Source organism: Melanaphis sacchari, unplaced genomic scaffold (genome assembly GCF_002803265.2).
Source record: "Melanaphis sacchari strain LSU unplaced genomic scaffold, SCAv2.0 Contig80_pilon_pilon, whole genome shotgun sequence".
Classification (NCBI taxonomy): domain Eukaryota; kingdom Metazoa; phylum Arthropoda; class Insecta; order Hemiptera; family Aphididae; genus Melanaphis; species Melanaphis sacchari.
In genome coordinates, this window is record NW_020271570.1 from 762,973 (window position 1) to 780,056 (window position 17,084).

General features: G+C 24.9%; 2 protein-coding genes across 2 annotated transcripts in view; one reads left to right on the plus strand and one right to left on the minus strand.

Annotated features, from left to right (window-relative positions):
- The window catches only part of LOC112601970 (protein amalgam-like), a 309,973-nt gene that overhangs the window by 167,812 nt on the left and 125,077 nt on the right, over nt 1–17,084 (minus strand). The window lies entirely within an intron of this gene.
- LOC112601969 (cytochrome P450 6a8-like) overlaps nt 1–17,084 on the plus strand; it is a 59,428-nt gene that overhangs the window by 24,927 nt on the left and 17,417 nt on the right. Inside the window, exon 3 of the mRNA XM_025349871.1 lies at nt 9,962–10,183. Within this exon, the coding sequence (XP_025205656.1) occupies nt 9,962–10,183 (222 nt within the window). The remainder of the gene's footprint in view (nt 1–9,961; nt 10,184–17,084) is intronic.

Sequence of the window (17,084 nt, forward strand, 5' to 3'; positions counted from 1 at the left end):
AATATTTTACTACGACGTCGTGGTCCATGGGTACGACGTACGTACGCACTAATGATATTATGTGTTCCAATTTCAGGGTTGAAAAAAAGTACGGTTTTTTTTTTTTTTTTAATTAAACAAAACAAACGTTTTATTCGTTTAAAACTATGTTTCTTTTTTTATATATATATATATAACGATATTTTTTAAATAACCTTTACATATACATTTAATATTGTCATAAATAAGTTTAAAATGTATTTTAAAATAATTTTGTTTTTGGAACTGTTAATTATTTTTTGTTTATAATATTATCAACCAAAAAATACAATTCTTTATAAAATAAAAAATGATAAATTGTTTAATAAACGAGAATTTGTGTATATTTACACGTTTTAACTATTTTTAGAAGTGTTTAAAATATTTTGCAACACTTTCCAAACTAATTTTAGTATCCCTTAATAAGTTATGAATAGTAAACTTTATGGAAAAATGTGTACACATACAGTAACTGGTTTATTCAAATTTTAAGGAAAACAAATTTTTCAATTTATTTGATTTTCGCTTTAAAATAATTATTTTTTTTTCACACATGTAATTTAAGTCATTTATAATGTCCTTGTTATTTTTATTTTTATTTACTTAAACAATTATTTTTTTTTTTCATTTTTAAGGAAATATATCAAATGTTTCTCCATTATACACTATCGTATAATAATATTATAATAATACCTCAATAAAATTTACAAATCTTACACAAAAGTAAAATTTTAAATTTCGTAATTACTGATTATTTATTAACAAAATGTTCGAATGATAAGTATGTGTTGATAATTGTATATTAATTGGTATGCTGTTGTGTACCTTTTATTACACTGTACCAAACTGATAATTAAAAAAATACTTTGGTTTGTTCGTGCGTTGGTTGTACTACATAGTTGTTTTTGCTAAGATTACTAAAAGTAAAATTATATACAGTATACAGTAGGTGGAACACTGAACCTACTCATCTCCATATTACATAATATTACGTTTTTCTATAGCATTGAACAATATTTTTGTAGATTTAACATTTTAAAATCACTTTCAAAGGCATTTATGTATAATATTTTTTTACAAATTGGGTAGCAAAGTTTGATCAATAGTTTCTGGAATCCTACCAGAATATTTTTTTTAGATTTTAGTTATAGTGTTCTTTTTTTTATAGCGAATACGGATTTTCCGGTTTTCACAAATAGAACAGCAGTATTATGTGGTAGACATACTACAGTTATAAAGAGACGCGTGACCTTAATCGACCGATCGAAGCTAGACAATTCCTTGTATTGGCTATGACGCAGAAATATTGAAATATTTACACAGAAATTTCGCGATTCGCGACTACGTATCACAGTATCGCGAACTACTGTTCAATTATAAATGCATTACCATTAATTAAATATACTTAGATATTCCAAGTCAATAGATGATTTGGAAACACGAATATTACCAGCTTAAGAATATCAATATGTAGTGGGTACAATAATTGTCTGCTAAATAATTATTATCGGAATCTGGTTGACAATGTAAACATATGCGATCAGTGAGAGGGGTATACCGACAAAAGATCTTAATGGCCTATATTAAACCGTGATAAAAAATAACTATTACAATAATATAATTTACTGCATCTGACTATTCCTTGCATTATTTTATATTCTGAGCGAAAACGAACTGTCAGCCTTTTTTTTATAACAAGGAACGGGTGGGAAACGGACTGTCAGCATATAGGATATTTTATAATATAACAGTCAACAGTTATAATAGTTATAACTTGTGAACTCAAATAATATAATAAAAGTGTTAACTATAAGTACTGTGCAACAAAAAAAAAAAAAAAAAACATGGTAAAATCATTACATTTATAGCCCCCCTTAGAATCTAAAATATGTGCAGCCTATGAACGAATACCAAGTAATAAACTAATAGGTTAAATAAAAAAGTTTATTTGTAACAGAATAAAATTAAATAAATAAACCTTTGTCAATAAAACCACAAGTAACATAAGCTGAACAATAGTTAAAAAAGAAAATAAGGAAACAATAAATAGTAAATATAAATCAATTAATTCATTATAATGTATTTTTGTTTTTATAAAATGCATAATAACAATATATTTTTTAGTTATTTCTTGAAACGCTTAGTTAGTTTTTATTTTTTTCAACTCCAGTGCTTTTAATATTTTTAGATTTTAATTTAAAATTTTTGAAGAGTTTATAATTAATAAAATGAATAATTATATAATTAAAATGGTCACTGCATGCTTCATTAAACTTATAGATGTATGATACATCGCTTTTTATTTTATCAAAAAGAAATCGATGTATAGGTAACTATACATTTTTTGAATGCCATTATTTCAACTGCTTTTTTAAATTATTTTTATGCTTAAGTAATAAATTGCGTTAAACTATCTTAACTTCAAATAAACATTCAAGTTTTTATAGATTTTTGTCTGGTAAAGCACATTTGAAAATAATTGAATTATAAAATGAATTACTATTCAGACATTTGAACCATAATTATTAAATTACTTAATCATTTCCAAAGTTTGAGAAGCTATTCAAAATTTTAATTGTCGAATCATAATACAAGTCTTAATTGCAGTATCTACTCTATGACTAAGTCATTGCATTGCCAGATTACTTGACACCTTTTGCAATGACCCTAAATGTATATATTATGTACATTGGTTATATGTAGTAAAGAATGACTTGTAGAGCTTTTTTGTCTATTTCATTAGTATCCTTCAGATCTTAAAATTATACTTCTTTAATATTAAATAAAAATTTGTTTTTTATAGAATGATTTCTTGGATTCTGAAATAAATTTGGCACATAAAATATGGAATTAACTTTGTTATTAGTTATTACCGATAAAAAAATATGATTTATCTTTTGTTATCTTTTAATCCTTGTATACTAGGTCACATATTAGCTTTGACTACAAGACTACATTGAAATAAATTTGCTAGTACCTACTTCTGTAATTAAATTAGCCAACATGATGTACTTTACCGATGTAGTAGGCAGAAAATATTCGATAGGCAATTTTTGTGATAAATAAAGTCTTCTAATCGTGAATACCATAGCTTATCCACAAGTTAATTAGTTTTGTCTTTGGGACTTAAGTATTCATACTCTTCAACTAGGTCTAAATATTTTATTAAATATTGTACTCAAGAAAATTTTTTATTTTTATATCATCAAAGACTTAAGTGCCGTATTTTACTTGACTGCTCATATAGCATCAATTTTAGTTTTCGACTGTTTAAACAAGGCAGTGCTAATGCCAGGTAGAAGTTCAAATTTCCAAACCAACGCTTAATAGAAGTAATACCCAGGTAAATAAAATTGTTTTGAAAAATATAAAAACGTATATTCTAAAAAAAATATATAAAAAAAAACTCAAATCAAACTGTTTTTATTTCTGAAATCATGATTTTGTACTTGATTTTTTAAGTGATATTTGCATTTTAATCAAAGTTTTTGCATTTTCAGATGGAAATCTTAATAAATTAATTAATTTAACAGAATTATTATACTTATTTTGAAATCTTAAAGATATATGATTTTTTTAATTTGTATATCATGACTCTTTTTAACATACATTTATTTTTTTATGAGTAACGACTTTTTTAAGCTTTTTTATAATACTAGATAATCAATCATTTTGTGCATAACAGTTTAAGTTCTTGGTATAATATATGGATTATATAAATGAAAATATTCGTCTTCATTTGCTAATACTCTGTATATTAGGTATACTAAGAACTATAGTAGAACTCTTATGCACAAAAATGGTTGATTTTAACGAAGACGAAGAATTTAATTTATGAGATGTATAGTAGGTGTTAAGACATGGGAGGTTTTCTTAAGGCTAAATGTCATTGCTAACGGAGAATTTATTTTAGATTTTTTTTTTTTTTTACGTTATTTTTAGTAAAGTAACGAGTAAAATTGAATCTTATATTGCAATGAAAATTTGTGGTATTAATTTTTTATTTATTTTGTTTATTTGAATTTGTAAAATCGTTTTCTCTAAAATGATACTCACAAATTCACTTTTTGTATCTATAAATTTGCTATTCCCTAAAAAATTAAACAACTATAGTGATGCAAAAAAAATTATATTTTATTTTTCATTTGTACAATACAAATATTACACTTGCACTTTATATTAAATGAGTAGTCATGTTATATAGGTTTTAAGTTTTGACTTTATTATTTAAATTTAAATATGAAGTTCCACAACGATAATGATAACATTAGCAACAGATTAGTGATAGTTTTTTGGTCTTGGTAAAATAAAACATTTTTACAGCAGAAAAAAATACTAACCAACTTATTGGCATGGCTCCCACACTATCACATTTCTGACTCCTTTATTATAATTTTATTTTTATAAAACGTTAACGATTTTTCCTATCACTTGGATCATCTAGGTAAATTTTATCAATAGTATTAGCCTGAAGTAAAAAGTTCAGAATAAACTGTGTTGCTGAATACCTGTCGGCCGAGATTTTTAGGTGATTTCTATATTTATTGTATGCATACTTCTTGCATGGTATAATAGAAATTACCTATTATTATAATACTATACATCGTGCTATATTACACGTCGTGTCCCATTCAAGTACCGCGAAATTTGTTTCCAGGATTAAAAATATCGTCATAGATATTTTTTTATTGTTACTTACGTGATTCATCTATAATTTTGACCTACGATTCCCTAAAGTATCTCTGCTGCTACCGTTGCTACTACTTAGACTCATTGATCACCTGTTGTTATGTGATAAATTAGAAAGCCAACATTTTGCGAGCCTGCACAGTGTAGCATATATCTTAAATGCAATTTGGTGAAAGGGAATTGGGGGAGTGCTAATCACCTTTAGTTTTAAAATTAGCCATTTTTAGCTCGTAATTTATACCATATTTTAATAAATAAACAATAATGAGTTTGAATACACCCATGTTTTTCTTCGATAAAATTTCACCACTTTCATACCTCTATTTATATGATTATGTATTGAAATATGCTTATGTATAATACGACCTATATTATTTAAATAACTTATATTCTATTTTTGCCGTATTAATTTTTTTCTGTAAACATACATTTCATTATTATTAAAATAATAATTTTTCATATAATCATCATACGCATACCGTGAACCGGTTTATAGTATTTTATGACGTACGACATAATAAATAATAATTTAAGAACATTATGTTGTTTTTTTTTTTTTTATGGAACGTCATCGAGTTATCCAGTAATCATAATATAACTTACTATGTCGCAAGTACAGCGACTCGTTTGATATTTATACACGCACGAACATCATAGGTAAGTTAGGTAAATAAACATAATACCGTGATTCGTGACCTGAATGGATGAGTAACGATTCGTCGGTTGTGCAAACAATATAAACGTAAGCTTAGATACATATTATGACGATTACTACATGCGATGTCAATTATAACGACGAGAAAAAGTAAATAATAGCGCGTTGTTGTCTCCCGTGTAACGATATGCAGCCATGCAGAGTAATTCTTTTATCAATAAACAGTAATTTTCTTTAAAAAATGTATGCATGTTGTTGAAAACTTCGTTTTTCGTACATTATTTAAGTCATTGCACGATATGGTTAGGTCTATTGAATATTATAAAATTAATAACTACAAATAATCAATTATAAATATTACATTTTAAATGAGTTTAGAAGTGATGCATACCATAATGCAAACCATTAGAATACTACTTCAATCACTATTTTTATAATAATAGCGTTAAATTTTTAACTATTGGTTCAAAAGTCAATTTATATCTCAGGAAAACGGCAATTTTGAAATCTCTCTTTCTAAAAATGTCTCTTTATGCGTTCCATTATTTGGTAATTATTTTTTTATAATTTTATCGCTCTTAAAAATATATTGTGTACATTATTTTTCATTTCAGATTGAGTCAAACAATCAAAAGATATAATGTATGGTTTAAATAATATGAAACGCTCAGAGGTTTCTAACGACATAGCAGTTTCTTAGTAAATTTTAGGAAAATATATTCGAATAATAACAAGCATATTATAAACGTAAGATATTATAATACCTTTTGATAAAATTTCGTTTGTAATTTTTTGACTGAATCGACGAGTTCTTATCGAAATAATATTCGAATGCAAGGAACTTATCATTGCTGATAGCCTAGTGATAGGTATCAAATTTACAGACAACTGTCCCAGAGGCCCATCAAACTTTGATATCATGTTTTTGTTTTGTTTCGTATGTGTGTAATCACTTTTTCAGATAAAAAGAATGGCAGTATTCCAAAAGTTTCATAATATACCAATTCTTCTTCTCTTATACTTATGTGGTAGATAGAAATATTTCTTAAAATTACCAAATAGTTTTTCAGAATTTGTTTCTTAATGCTATAAGTCTTCAAAATCGAAGTAGGAAATTCGTGTTCCATTCCCGGTGGATAATAAGACTTTTTTTTTGTTATATAACAATTTATCACTAGTTTTGATATAGTGTTAGAGAAGTTTTAGAAATATCAACAAATATTTATTCAAGCATTATTTATTATACTAATTTTAATAAGATTAAGAAATAAATAATGTATTTTATAAACAGCAAAAAATTGATGTACAATTTTAGTATTGTTTAATCTTTATATTATATTAAATTTAAAATGCAATAGTAATTTTAATAGCAATTTTTGATTCACTAGAACTGATTCTAAAAATAACATTAATTTGTTGTTGTTTTAGAATAGATCTTTTTTTTTTTTTTTTTGAAATATACTATCATACGATCAAAAATAAGAGAATTAATATAAACATATATATTTACATGAAACACGAGGTGTGAGAAGCCATCTATCAATGACATTCACTTAAAGAATATGATCTAAACAATTAATGTGTTAATTATATATTTTTTCTTAACAAATAGTGACTTTCCTAAGAATAGTGCATTTTAAAAACGTTTGATTTTAAATTGCACACTTAGTTCCGATTAATAAAAATAGTTATAATCAATTATAAGCAATTAGCTACTATCCACTTTTGGACTCATCTAAAAATTGGTATAGGATGTCTAAGTAATCATTGATTTAAGTCAGTTATTGAATGGTGTAGTTTGCAGTTTGGCAGCAGAAATCAGTAACCACGGCTGACCAAAACTCGTTGTATTTTATGGTTCTAATCTTACGCTTAAACCGATCCGGACATTGTGTTAACCCGTCGTTGGTGCGCATTTGCGCCTTTATACAAATATTATTTCGAGTATTATTCGTTGAAATATCATCGAATTAATTTGATTCTATAAATGTCTTCAAATAACATGTCAGCAAATATTTACAAAAATAAATGATACTGATATTTGTATTTCTTTGACGAAATCTAAAGAGCCCCGATTAAGTGAGCGTCGTGTTAGCACTGTATTAACCACGCAATATTTTTATTATCGTCGCCACAATCGATTACGTACACGTTTGCACAAATACGTTTTTTTTTTTTTTTTATTTGATAAATGATGAATACTACATAAAAAGTACTATGTATTTTTTAGTTAAGGATAGAAATATACTTATTTTTATGTAAAATTCGAATTTTTTTATTGACCAAATAATTAATAATGCTATAAAAAGTTAAGTATGTACATGATATTCACAGTGCACCGATTTTGTTCCTAATCTCATTATGTGTACCTACAACGGGTTAACTTTGATTTTAGTTGTATTCAACTAGCATCGTATACATAAATTGATATAAACGCCAGAGTGTCATAAAAAACGACACTGTAAGTCGAACTCCTTGGTTAGTTATCGAGAAAATAGTTTTTATCTATAGACAATACTAATATATTGACAAGTAGGAATGGTGGATTTCAAGGACCAGATTTCCGTTATTTTTGATGGATTATACTCCCAAATTTGTATACATAAATGATGTCACTTAATTTTGCTAAACTTGTATCTTGTCAACCTAATTAGCGTTTATTGTATACGTATATATTTTATGTAGTGCATACTGCATAATATTGTACGTGTGTGTGAATGTTTTATGTCCTGTTTGTTCCGTAATGTTTAACAGATATATGACCATAGTTTTTTTGTTTATGATTTTGATTTGTTTTTTTTTTTTTTAAATTTATACAACAAAACAGAATAGTTTTATTCGGGATAGCAATTTACTAAAACAGCATCAGTTAATTAGAGTTTACTGTAGGTACTAGCTATTTATGTCTTTTGTAGTAATAGTGTATGGCGAGAAAACTTTTGCATGCTACATGTAAATGAGTCGAGCTTGTCAATTAATTTATAGTACGATATTTTTCAGTAATAAGTCAATAAATGTTTTTTATTACGTAACATGATAATAGTATTATAGTAAAAAAATAAAATAATATTACTTATTGTAGCGTATTAGATGTAAGTTTATTCAAATTCGTAAAAAGTTAAGTGGGTGCGCTCTGTAAGATAAACTAAATAAAATGTATAGGTACATATTATTGTGTATTTACCCTCTCAAATAACTTTAAAATTATATTTACGTATTAAGATATTCAAATTTTTATATTAACTGCATATCATATTACCATGGTGTTACAACAATAAATAGTGTGTTTTCTTCAAATACCGCTTTGTAACCAAGCAAAAAAAAAGTTGAAAAATAAATTTAAACCGTGGATTTACTGCAAATATTTGTTTATTTAAAATATAGAGAGTTCTTTTTTTGAGTCAATTGAATATTTCATAATCATTATTATTTATAGTTTTTAATCAAAAAAATGACTCTCCCTTCCCCCTTGCTCGTGGCATGCGTTGCTTTATACTTTAAAGCATGAAATATTTAAGAATATTTGTATCTATTCTTGTAACACGTTTATTATACATTTAAACCACTGTAGATTTTTTTGTTTTTATACAATGGCTTTAACATATATATAAAATTTGATCGGATAGTGTGTTATAAGATTTAAATATATAAAAAATAAAGTTTGTTTTTTGATTCATTTGTGGTTTTCAAAGTTAATTAACTAAAATTAGTCACGACAAGCTTCAATTATTATGATTATTTTTTTACACAATTTTACTCTAATTTAACTGTTTTGACAAAAATAATATTTTACAGTACTTTTATAAAATCACAGTTGGAGATTATTATATGAATAAATCTAAGATATGGTTCATTATATTATATTATAAATATGAGACATACGCACATCAAAAATAATACTAATAATATTTTAAAATTTTCTCACACTAATATTAGTACGATAAAATATATTTTTAACGGAATTCCTAATAATTTCGATTTCTTCAAGCAAACCACAAATTTTTTCATCTATTATAAAATAGTATTAAAGTAAACCTGGCCAATTGCCACGTGTGTGCGTTTTCCCACGTCCCTTATAGTTTCGGGAAAGTCGTGTTTTTGGTACATTTAGCAATTTTTCGTTATGTTTAAATGGAGAATCAATTGAAAAAAAAACATAAATAGATACCTGTATATTTTTGTTGAGCCAAATAAGGGCTAGTATTCCGTAGTATTGAAATCTGCGAAATATTGTCCAGTTCATTTCTCATTAAGTCTTTAAAGTACTTAGTGTACAGTTGTGGTATAAGTCATAAAGTAATACACATGTGTGTTAGCACTAATTTTATCCTCATGATTAATTATGCAGCTAAATAAATTCTGATTTTTGGAGAATAGTATTATCCTTAGTTTATAAAGTTCAATTGTTCAGAGACTGAGATGCATCAACATTTCCAAAAAATTGTCTAAATGTCGTCAAATTTATAATTTGAGGGTACAATACAGACGAACATATTTGATTAATCGCCCTATATAGTTTATAAACAAACGTATTCACTATGTAAAATGATAAGTGCAAAAGGGTTGTATTATACTATATTATATTATGTTTTCTCTTAGATGTTGCCGACAAACAAGTGAGATTAGACATGTTCAAGTTCGTGACAGGCACTATAGAACAGACTGCAGCACTAGTAACGGGTGTACTGTACGAGTTAGCCAACAACCAAAGTATCCAAAATCATCTCAGAGAACACTTGGATAGCGAACTAGACGAACATCAGCAACAGGTCACAATTGACCAGTTGGATCGTTTACCGTACTTGGAAAACGTGTTGAAAGGTAGGCAAGATAATTATATAGTATAGCAATACCAGCTATTGTAAATATTTGATTGTGGTGGGCTGGTATTAATACAAGTATAGAATTACTTAAAAAATATAATATTATCGTTAATTTAAACAAATATAGTTAATTTTACGACAAAATAAATCGATATGTACAATATATAGGTACTACTCGTATAACATATTTTTAACATATAAAGTATTGAAAGTATTGAAACATATCACTTTTAACTTTTAAGAAATATGATAAAGTACTAAATATTTTAGTATATACAGATGGTATATATATAATTCCATCATAAATATATCGATATTCGATAACCATATAAATAATATTGTGTTAAGAAAAGTTATGTATGAATCTGTTTGTATTGTTGTAATATGGTAACTGTGAATAACATTGTTTGAAATTCTAAAGGTCTTACAAGTTTTAAAATAAAATAAATCTTAAAATGCGTGAACGAATTTTTTGTTGCCTTGACATTTGGATTTAATATGTTAAAGCAGTATTCAATTCAAAACTGGAAGATTAAATAATGAAAACATAAATTTACCAAATAAATTCGAATTGCTTGCGTAATTTAATTTGGGCGGAGAACTATTATATGTGAGTGTGATAAAATTATTACTAAGGAGACTAGTGTTAATAATATTACCTATACACGGATAACCTATGTTCAAATGCGACGAAGCTTTACCATTCCGTTTGATAAATACACAACATATAGAATATAGTGTTATTATTAGGTTGTGTTTAACATTTAGTATTGTTTGTTGTACATTTACTCAACCATAATAATAATGTAACCGTTTAAATATTATACTACGGTGCATTATAATCTTTTGTATTTCGAGTGTATATCATTCCGTGTTAACTGCATTGCTTCCTTAATGAAAGAGATACAAATAAATTGTCAAATAAAGTTATAAGTCAACCATTTATAACTTGTGGTCTACGACATCTCTAGAAGTCCACAATGCTCTTGTCGGGGATCCACAATACTGGTCATGCACATACATACAGTAAATATCCGAAATATGAGGAGAAAAATGTTGGTCGGCTACTCGACTCATCAAAACTTTAAACACTATTGTGATTAAATAATAACTAAAATATTCAAATCGTTCTAGTTATATGTTACTTCGAAAAAACGTATGTTGTCGTTCAGAAGAGTAATTGATTAATAAAAATTTAAAATATGTAAAAAAGTAAAAATATTAAATTTTTATCCAATTTTAATAAAAAAACGTGTTCGTTTCGGTTTGGTGAGGTTTCTGTCTTGGCGGAATAAATTTATATTTTAAAAAAAGACCAAATAAATTGTCCGTATTATCGGAGTTTTCGTTTTACTGAGGTTTCGTCTTATCGAGGTTTTACTGAATTGACATTTTTTTACAGTTGATTTTTTTTTAAATTTAATACAAAAAATTTAAAAAAAAATGTAATAAACAGGTTTAAACTTATATGCATTTCTTAAGAGATGAATAAGTTATCCTTTATTTTGTTATTTATACCTACCTACTTTAATATTTTTAAGTTTTTTTTTTTCTGATAACATTTTTTATAAGTAGGAAATTACGTAAATCGTACCTGTTTTTTTAATTTTTATTATTATTTTATTTGAATACTCTTAAGTATTTGTTGTTATCCTGGTCTTTCATAAAATAGTTCTAAATTTTCAAATGCATTTATATAGTGTACAATAGTGAATGATAAAATATCATTGGCACACCTATCACTGTCTGTCAGTAAAAACTTCATAAAAAATATAATAAAGATAGTATTATAGATACTTGTATATTATTATATGACAATATGTAGTCTGATATTTTAGTTTGATATTACATCAAAATATACACATCCATGATTCTGTTCACTCACAGAAATTATTAAAATGCTATAAAAATGCGTATTAAGATTCTTATTATAGGAATATATTATATTTCATGAAAGTTCGATGAAAAATACAGTAAAATAGAAAAATAATGAAATTATAGAAGTCCCTTATTTCATTTTAAACGCTAAACGTAAAGTAAAAGTAAACTGTTAAAAATGGAATGTTTAAATTTTACATTAAGGACTTGACAGTCTTTTGAAGTCTAAGAACATATTTTATTCAAACAAATTTTATTTCTCTGGGATTTTGTAATTTTACGTCTGTACTTGATTATTTTTTATATTAAAATTTATCTCTGTTCTCTTGTCAAAAACATTATATATCTCTTTTGATATCGTATTAAATTAGGTATTATACTTAAATTTATAATTATTCATAATACAATCATTAACTAGTACAAATAAAGATATTTTTATTACAATTAAATGGTTTATTTTCAATCCAGATACTTATTTTATATCCTGTTCCTTTATACTAATCGTACATAATCTGAGCTTAGATATTTACGAATAAATTGTATTATAGTTTCAAGAAATTGCAATGGCTTATAGAGCTATTTTTCATTTAATACATATAAATAAATATAATAAATATTTTACTTTGAATTATAAAATTAATAAAGTAAATAACATAAAATTCGCCCATTTAAACAAATATTTAAAAAAAATAAAAATTTTCATAAAAAAGACATAAGTATAATTGCTAGTCTTAAATTATTTATACAGTGGACGCCGGTTATAAAACTCACTTTGGGACTAGTACAAAGTTTGTCTTATAACCGAATGAATCTTATATGTTAAGTGGGGAAAAAAACAAAATATTTATGAATTTTATTTTATTATCTTACTTTTATATCAATCTACTTAAATACATACATATTACATATTAATTATTAGTGAATAAATGAAAAAATTATAATTAAAAAATTAAAATATTAAAATATTATTATAAAAATGATTACATATTAAAAAAAAAAAATTTAATTATGTATGTACGAGTACATACTCATTATTTATGAAAAAAATTGTAATTCTGGTTTGTTTTAGATTATGTTCTAATATTTTGGAAATATACTGTTCGTATAAATATTGTTTATTACTCACACTGTATTTACAATAATTGTGATCAATGCGAAATATGATAAAATTTGTTGTACATTATATTGCATACATCATAAAGCAAAAATAATTTTAAAGAAATATGAAATTAAAAAAAAAATGTATTTCTAAATGTTAACCAAAAATGTTTATTTTCTACCATTTTGTTTTTTTTTTTTTTTACGAAATTTGAGTCTTATAAACGAAGTGGTAAATCTTGTAACCGAATTTTCCAAAATGTATTTGGATACATTCGAACCGTTCCAGACGGTTTTGAGTCTATTAAATCACTAAATAAGCGACGTCCACTGTATTATAAAATATTATGTAGATTTCAAAAATATATTTTTTTTTATTCGAAACATAAAGTTTCAATCGACAAGAATATATATGTTACACGATATTGCTATTTCCTAACTATTTTTTTCTCCCTTAAGCGATAAATACGTTTTTATTTTTTGAATCAAATCTGTCTCTGTTTTGTCTGGCTCTGTCTCAAATCTTAATTGATGACACTGTATCAAGCTCTGATTAATTTACATACACTTCCTAAATATGTTACTGTAATATTATTAGACATTTAGCTAGTACCTAAGTATTGTAATAAATATACAAGGAAATTCAAAATTTATGTTAAACCCATTTTATTATATTCATAACAGAGAAAAATATATGATGTGTAAGTTGTTTTATTTAAAAATATCTAAATTGGTTTTTGGATTTTATATTTATTTTAACATATTTTAGGGGAGTTTTTGGGGGTCAACTTTAAAAATTCAAATTGGTATGTTTACTTGTTTTGCGATTATAATACAAAGAATTGTTTTAATTAATTTTAGTGATAGAAAAACATAAATTAATACAAGACTTCATGCTTGAGAGCGATTTAAAGTTTTTAGTAATTGCATTTTGAGTATCAGTAGCGTACCGATAGGGTGGCATGAGGGCTTAAACCACGGGCCCGTGACTCTAAAGCACTCATCAAGAATAAATGTTGTAAATCCAAAAACAAATCACCATTAAACTGAAATTTGTAATTACGATTATCTTTAAAAAAAAATATATATATTTATTCTTGTAAAATTAAATTTATTATTATATAATAATTATGGAACGAAAATATACACTGGAAATCACATATCTTAGAAACCTAGAATGTGCATTTTCATTTAGATACTAGATTAGAGCTATTCTAGTGAAAAATAACCGTCGTCGTTATTTGATGTTCTTTTGATTTATTTTGTTTTTGTACTCGACCGTGAATCAGTGAATCGTATTTGTTTATTGTGTCCATGTTGAAAAAAGTAACTAGCTGCTATGAATAGCGTAAAAAAAAAAGAAAGAACAAGAAAAATTATTTAAGTTGCCTATAATTAGTGATTTTTTTTTTTTTTTTTTTGTTAAGTTCCATTTCTCCTGAAAATAAAAATGAAATAACAATTAAAAGTGTTAATACCGAAGGTCAATAATGAGCCAAGCGTTGAACTTAGTTTTACTTTTTACTAGTAGTAAAAAAAAAGTAAAATATTTATTCCAGAAATTTTACAGTGCTTTTCATTTAAAGGTATGAATCAAAATAAATCTTTTGAAATTGTTTTTAAATATATTATTAAAACTTCTTTTAATCCGACAAATATAAAAATAATTTTACATAAAATATGTTTTTAATTATTTATAACCTTAAACAGCGGAATTTTGTAGGTGGTTGCACTGTTTCTCATACTATTTCCTTCCTCAAATTCTTGAAATAAAGGGCCTGTTTAATTATTTTGACATAGGCATTAAAATTTTTAGTTACATCACTAACTTTCTCATGTACAAGTATGCTGGGTGGTGCTACAATAAAGTACCTACTTGACTTTTTGATGGTCATTCAAATTTTTGATAAAAGAAACTAACAACTAATAAACTATAATAAAATTGTAAATAGTAAATGAAAAACAAAATAAGTTATAAGTTTATTTTAATTATGTCATATTTTATATTTAAACGTTTGATAATAATTAAAATTAGAAGTAAATGACGTTTTGAAAACAATAAATCGATAACGTAATCATCATGTACTATATAAACTAGAAAACTAGAACGTTAACAGAAATCATTAAGTTAATCTAAATATGATACAAAAATACATAATTAATTATTAACAACTTGTAAATTATAAAATCAAATTGCCTTAATAAATCATATCATAATAATATTGATTATATAATCTATTTTTATATTGAATTAATTAGAAAAATAATTATAGAAATTTTAATTAGTGGTTGTCATCTCGAAGCCCTGTAAATATGATAACTTAACTATCGACTAACCTAACCTACGCATTAATAATATGTTCCTGTATAGTTTTAAATATTAAAAGTAGGAATGTAAGTAATAGTAGGAATTGAGAGTAACTTGTTATTGAGTAAGTCACTTATATAAGGGACGTGTTAAATTTGAACTCAATGGGAATTAATTACACACCAAAATGGTTTTAAATAAGAATAGTTTGTCAACATATAATTCATATATTGTTATTATATATTACCATTGTAGTAATTTATTTTACTGTTAGAAATATGGTATAAATTAAAAATTCGCAATAGCATATAATTAATCTAAATTTTATGAAAATGTCATTGTGTATATAAAATAACATAGGTACGTAAAAGTTTCTAATCTTTAAAAAAAGTATTTGTAATTGCAAAAATATAACTGCATTTTATAATAGACTTTTAATATTATAAATATCACATCATTTACTATTTTATTATATATAAAAACAATGATTAAAAAAAATGAAAACCGAATCCCCTTAAAAAGTAAGAAACACACTAAAATTACTATAATTAATACTAATGAAATGGAAACTATAAATTCAAAAAAGTTTGGAATAGAAATATTTGAAATATATAAAAGATAAAAATAAATATATTATATTCAAACATAATATATATATAAAATAGAATTAAATTGATAGTAAGTGATATAAGAAAAGATTGAGAAGTGATTAAAAAAAAGCGATTCAATTTCATGTAAAACCTTCCAGAAAAAATAAAATTTGTTTATGAGTGCAAAATAATAAGCTATATAAAAAAATAAAACAAAAATTATTGCATTTTAATTCATTTAAAAAACTAAAAAACAATAAAAATTTAACAAAATTATGTGTGAATGAAGTATAATAAAAAAATAAATATGTTTTGAAAATCTTTATTATTAAAATGTATAACTATAGGTATAATAAATAAATGCATATTTATATTTATTTATTTAATTATATATTTATAATTGAAATTAAATAATGTAAATAAATAATTTATTTATCTATAATAACTATATTATAATTTATTATTGTTGCCTGTTTTGTAAAATAACGTTTTAAAATTAATGTTTGATTAATTGTTAACTCTGTTTTTTTATATTATGTCAAAATGTTATCATAAATTTATATACAAGTAGATGCAGAGAGGAAAATACATATTATTATAGTTAGACGCAATTGAGTTTTGGAATATGAATATTGGTGTATGCTAAAACTATTTGGACGAAATTCATAGTATTTATGTACCTACCTAAACAATTTAAAAGGTATGGGAAAGGTAATAATTGCCCTAAAAAGCGATATTCGTTAATCGTACCGAACTTAAAATAAATAATTGAGAATTTCTTTGATTTGCTACATCTATTAATGACTATAAGATATTCATTTATAATGAAACCATTAAATTTACCAATTCTCAATAACTTTAGGCGAAATTAACAGAATATACCCTAAATAGATCTTTTTAATATTTTCGGTAGTGAAACCGAATCGAGGTTTGCTAGCCTAGATGAAAACTGTTTCGGTTTGTTTGGTAAAATTATAAAATATTTCGTTATCTGTTGAATTTTCTACTCACTATCCTCGTGGCTA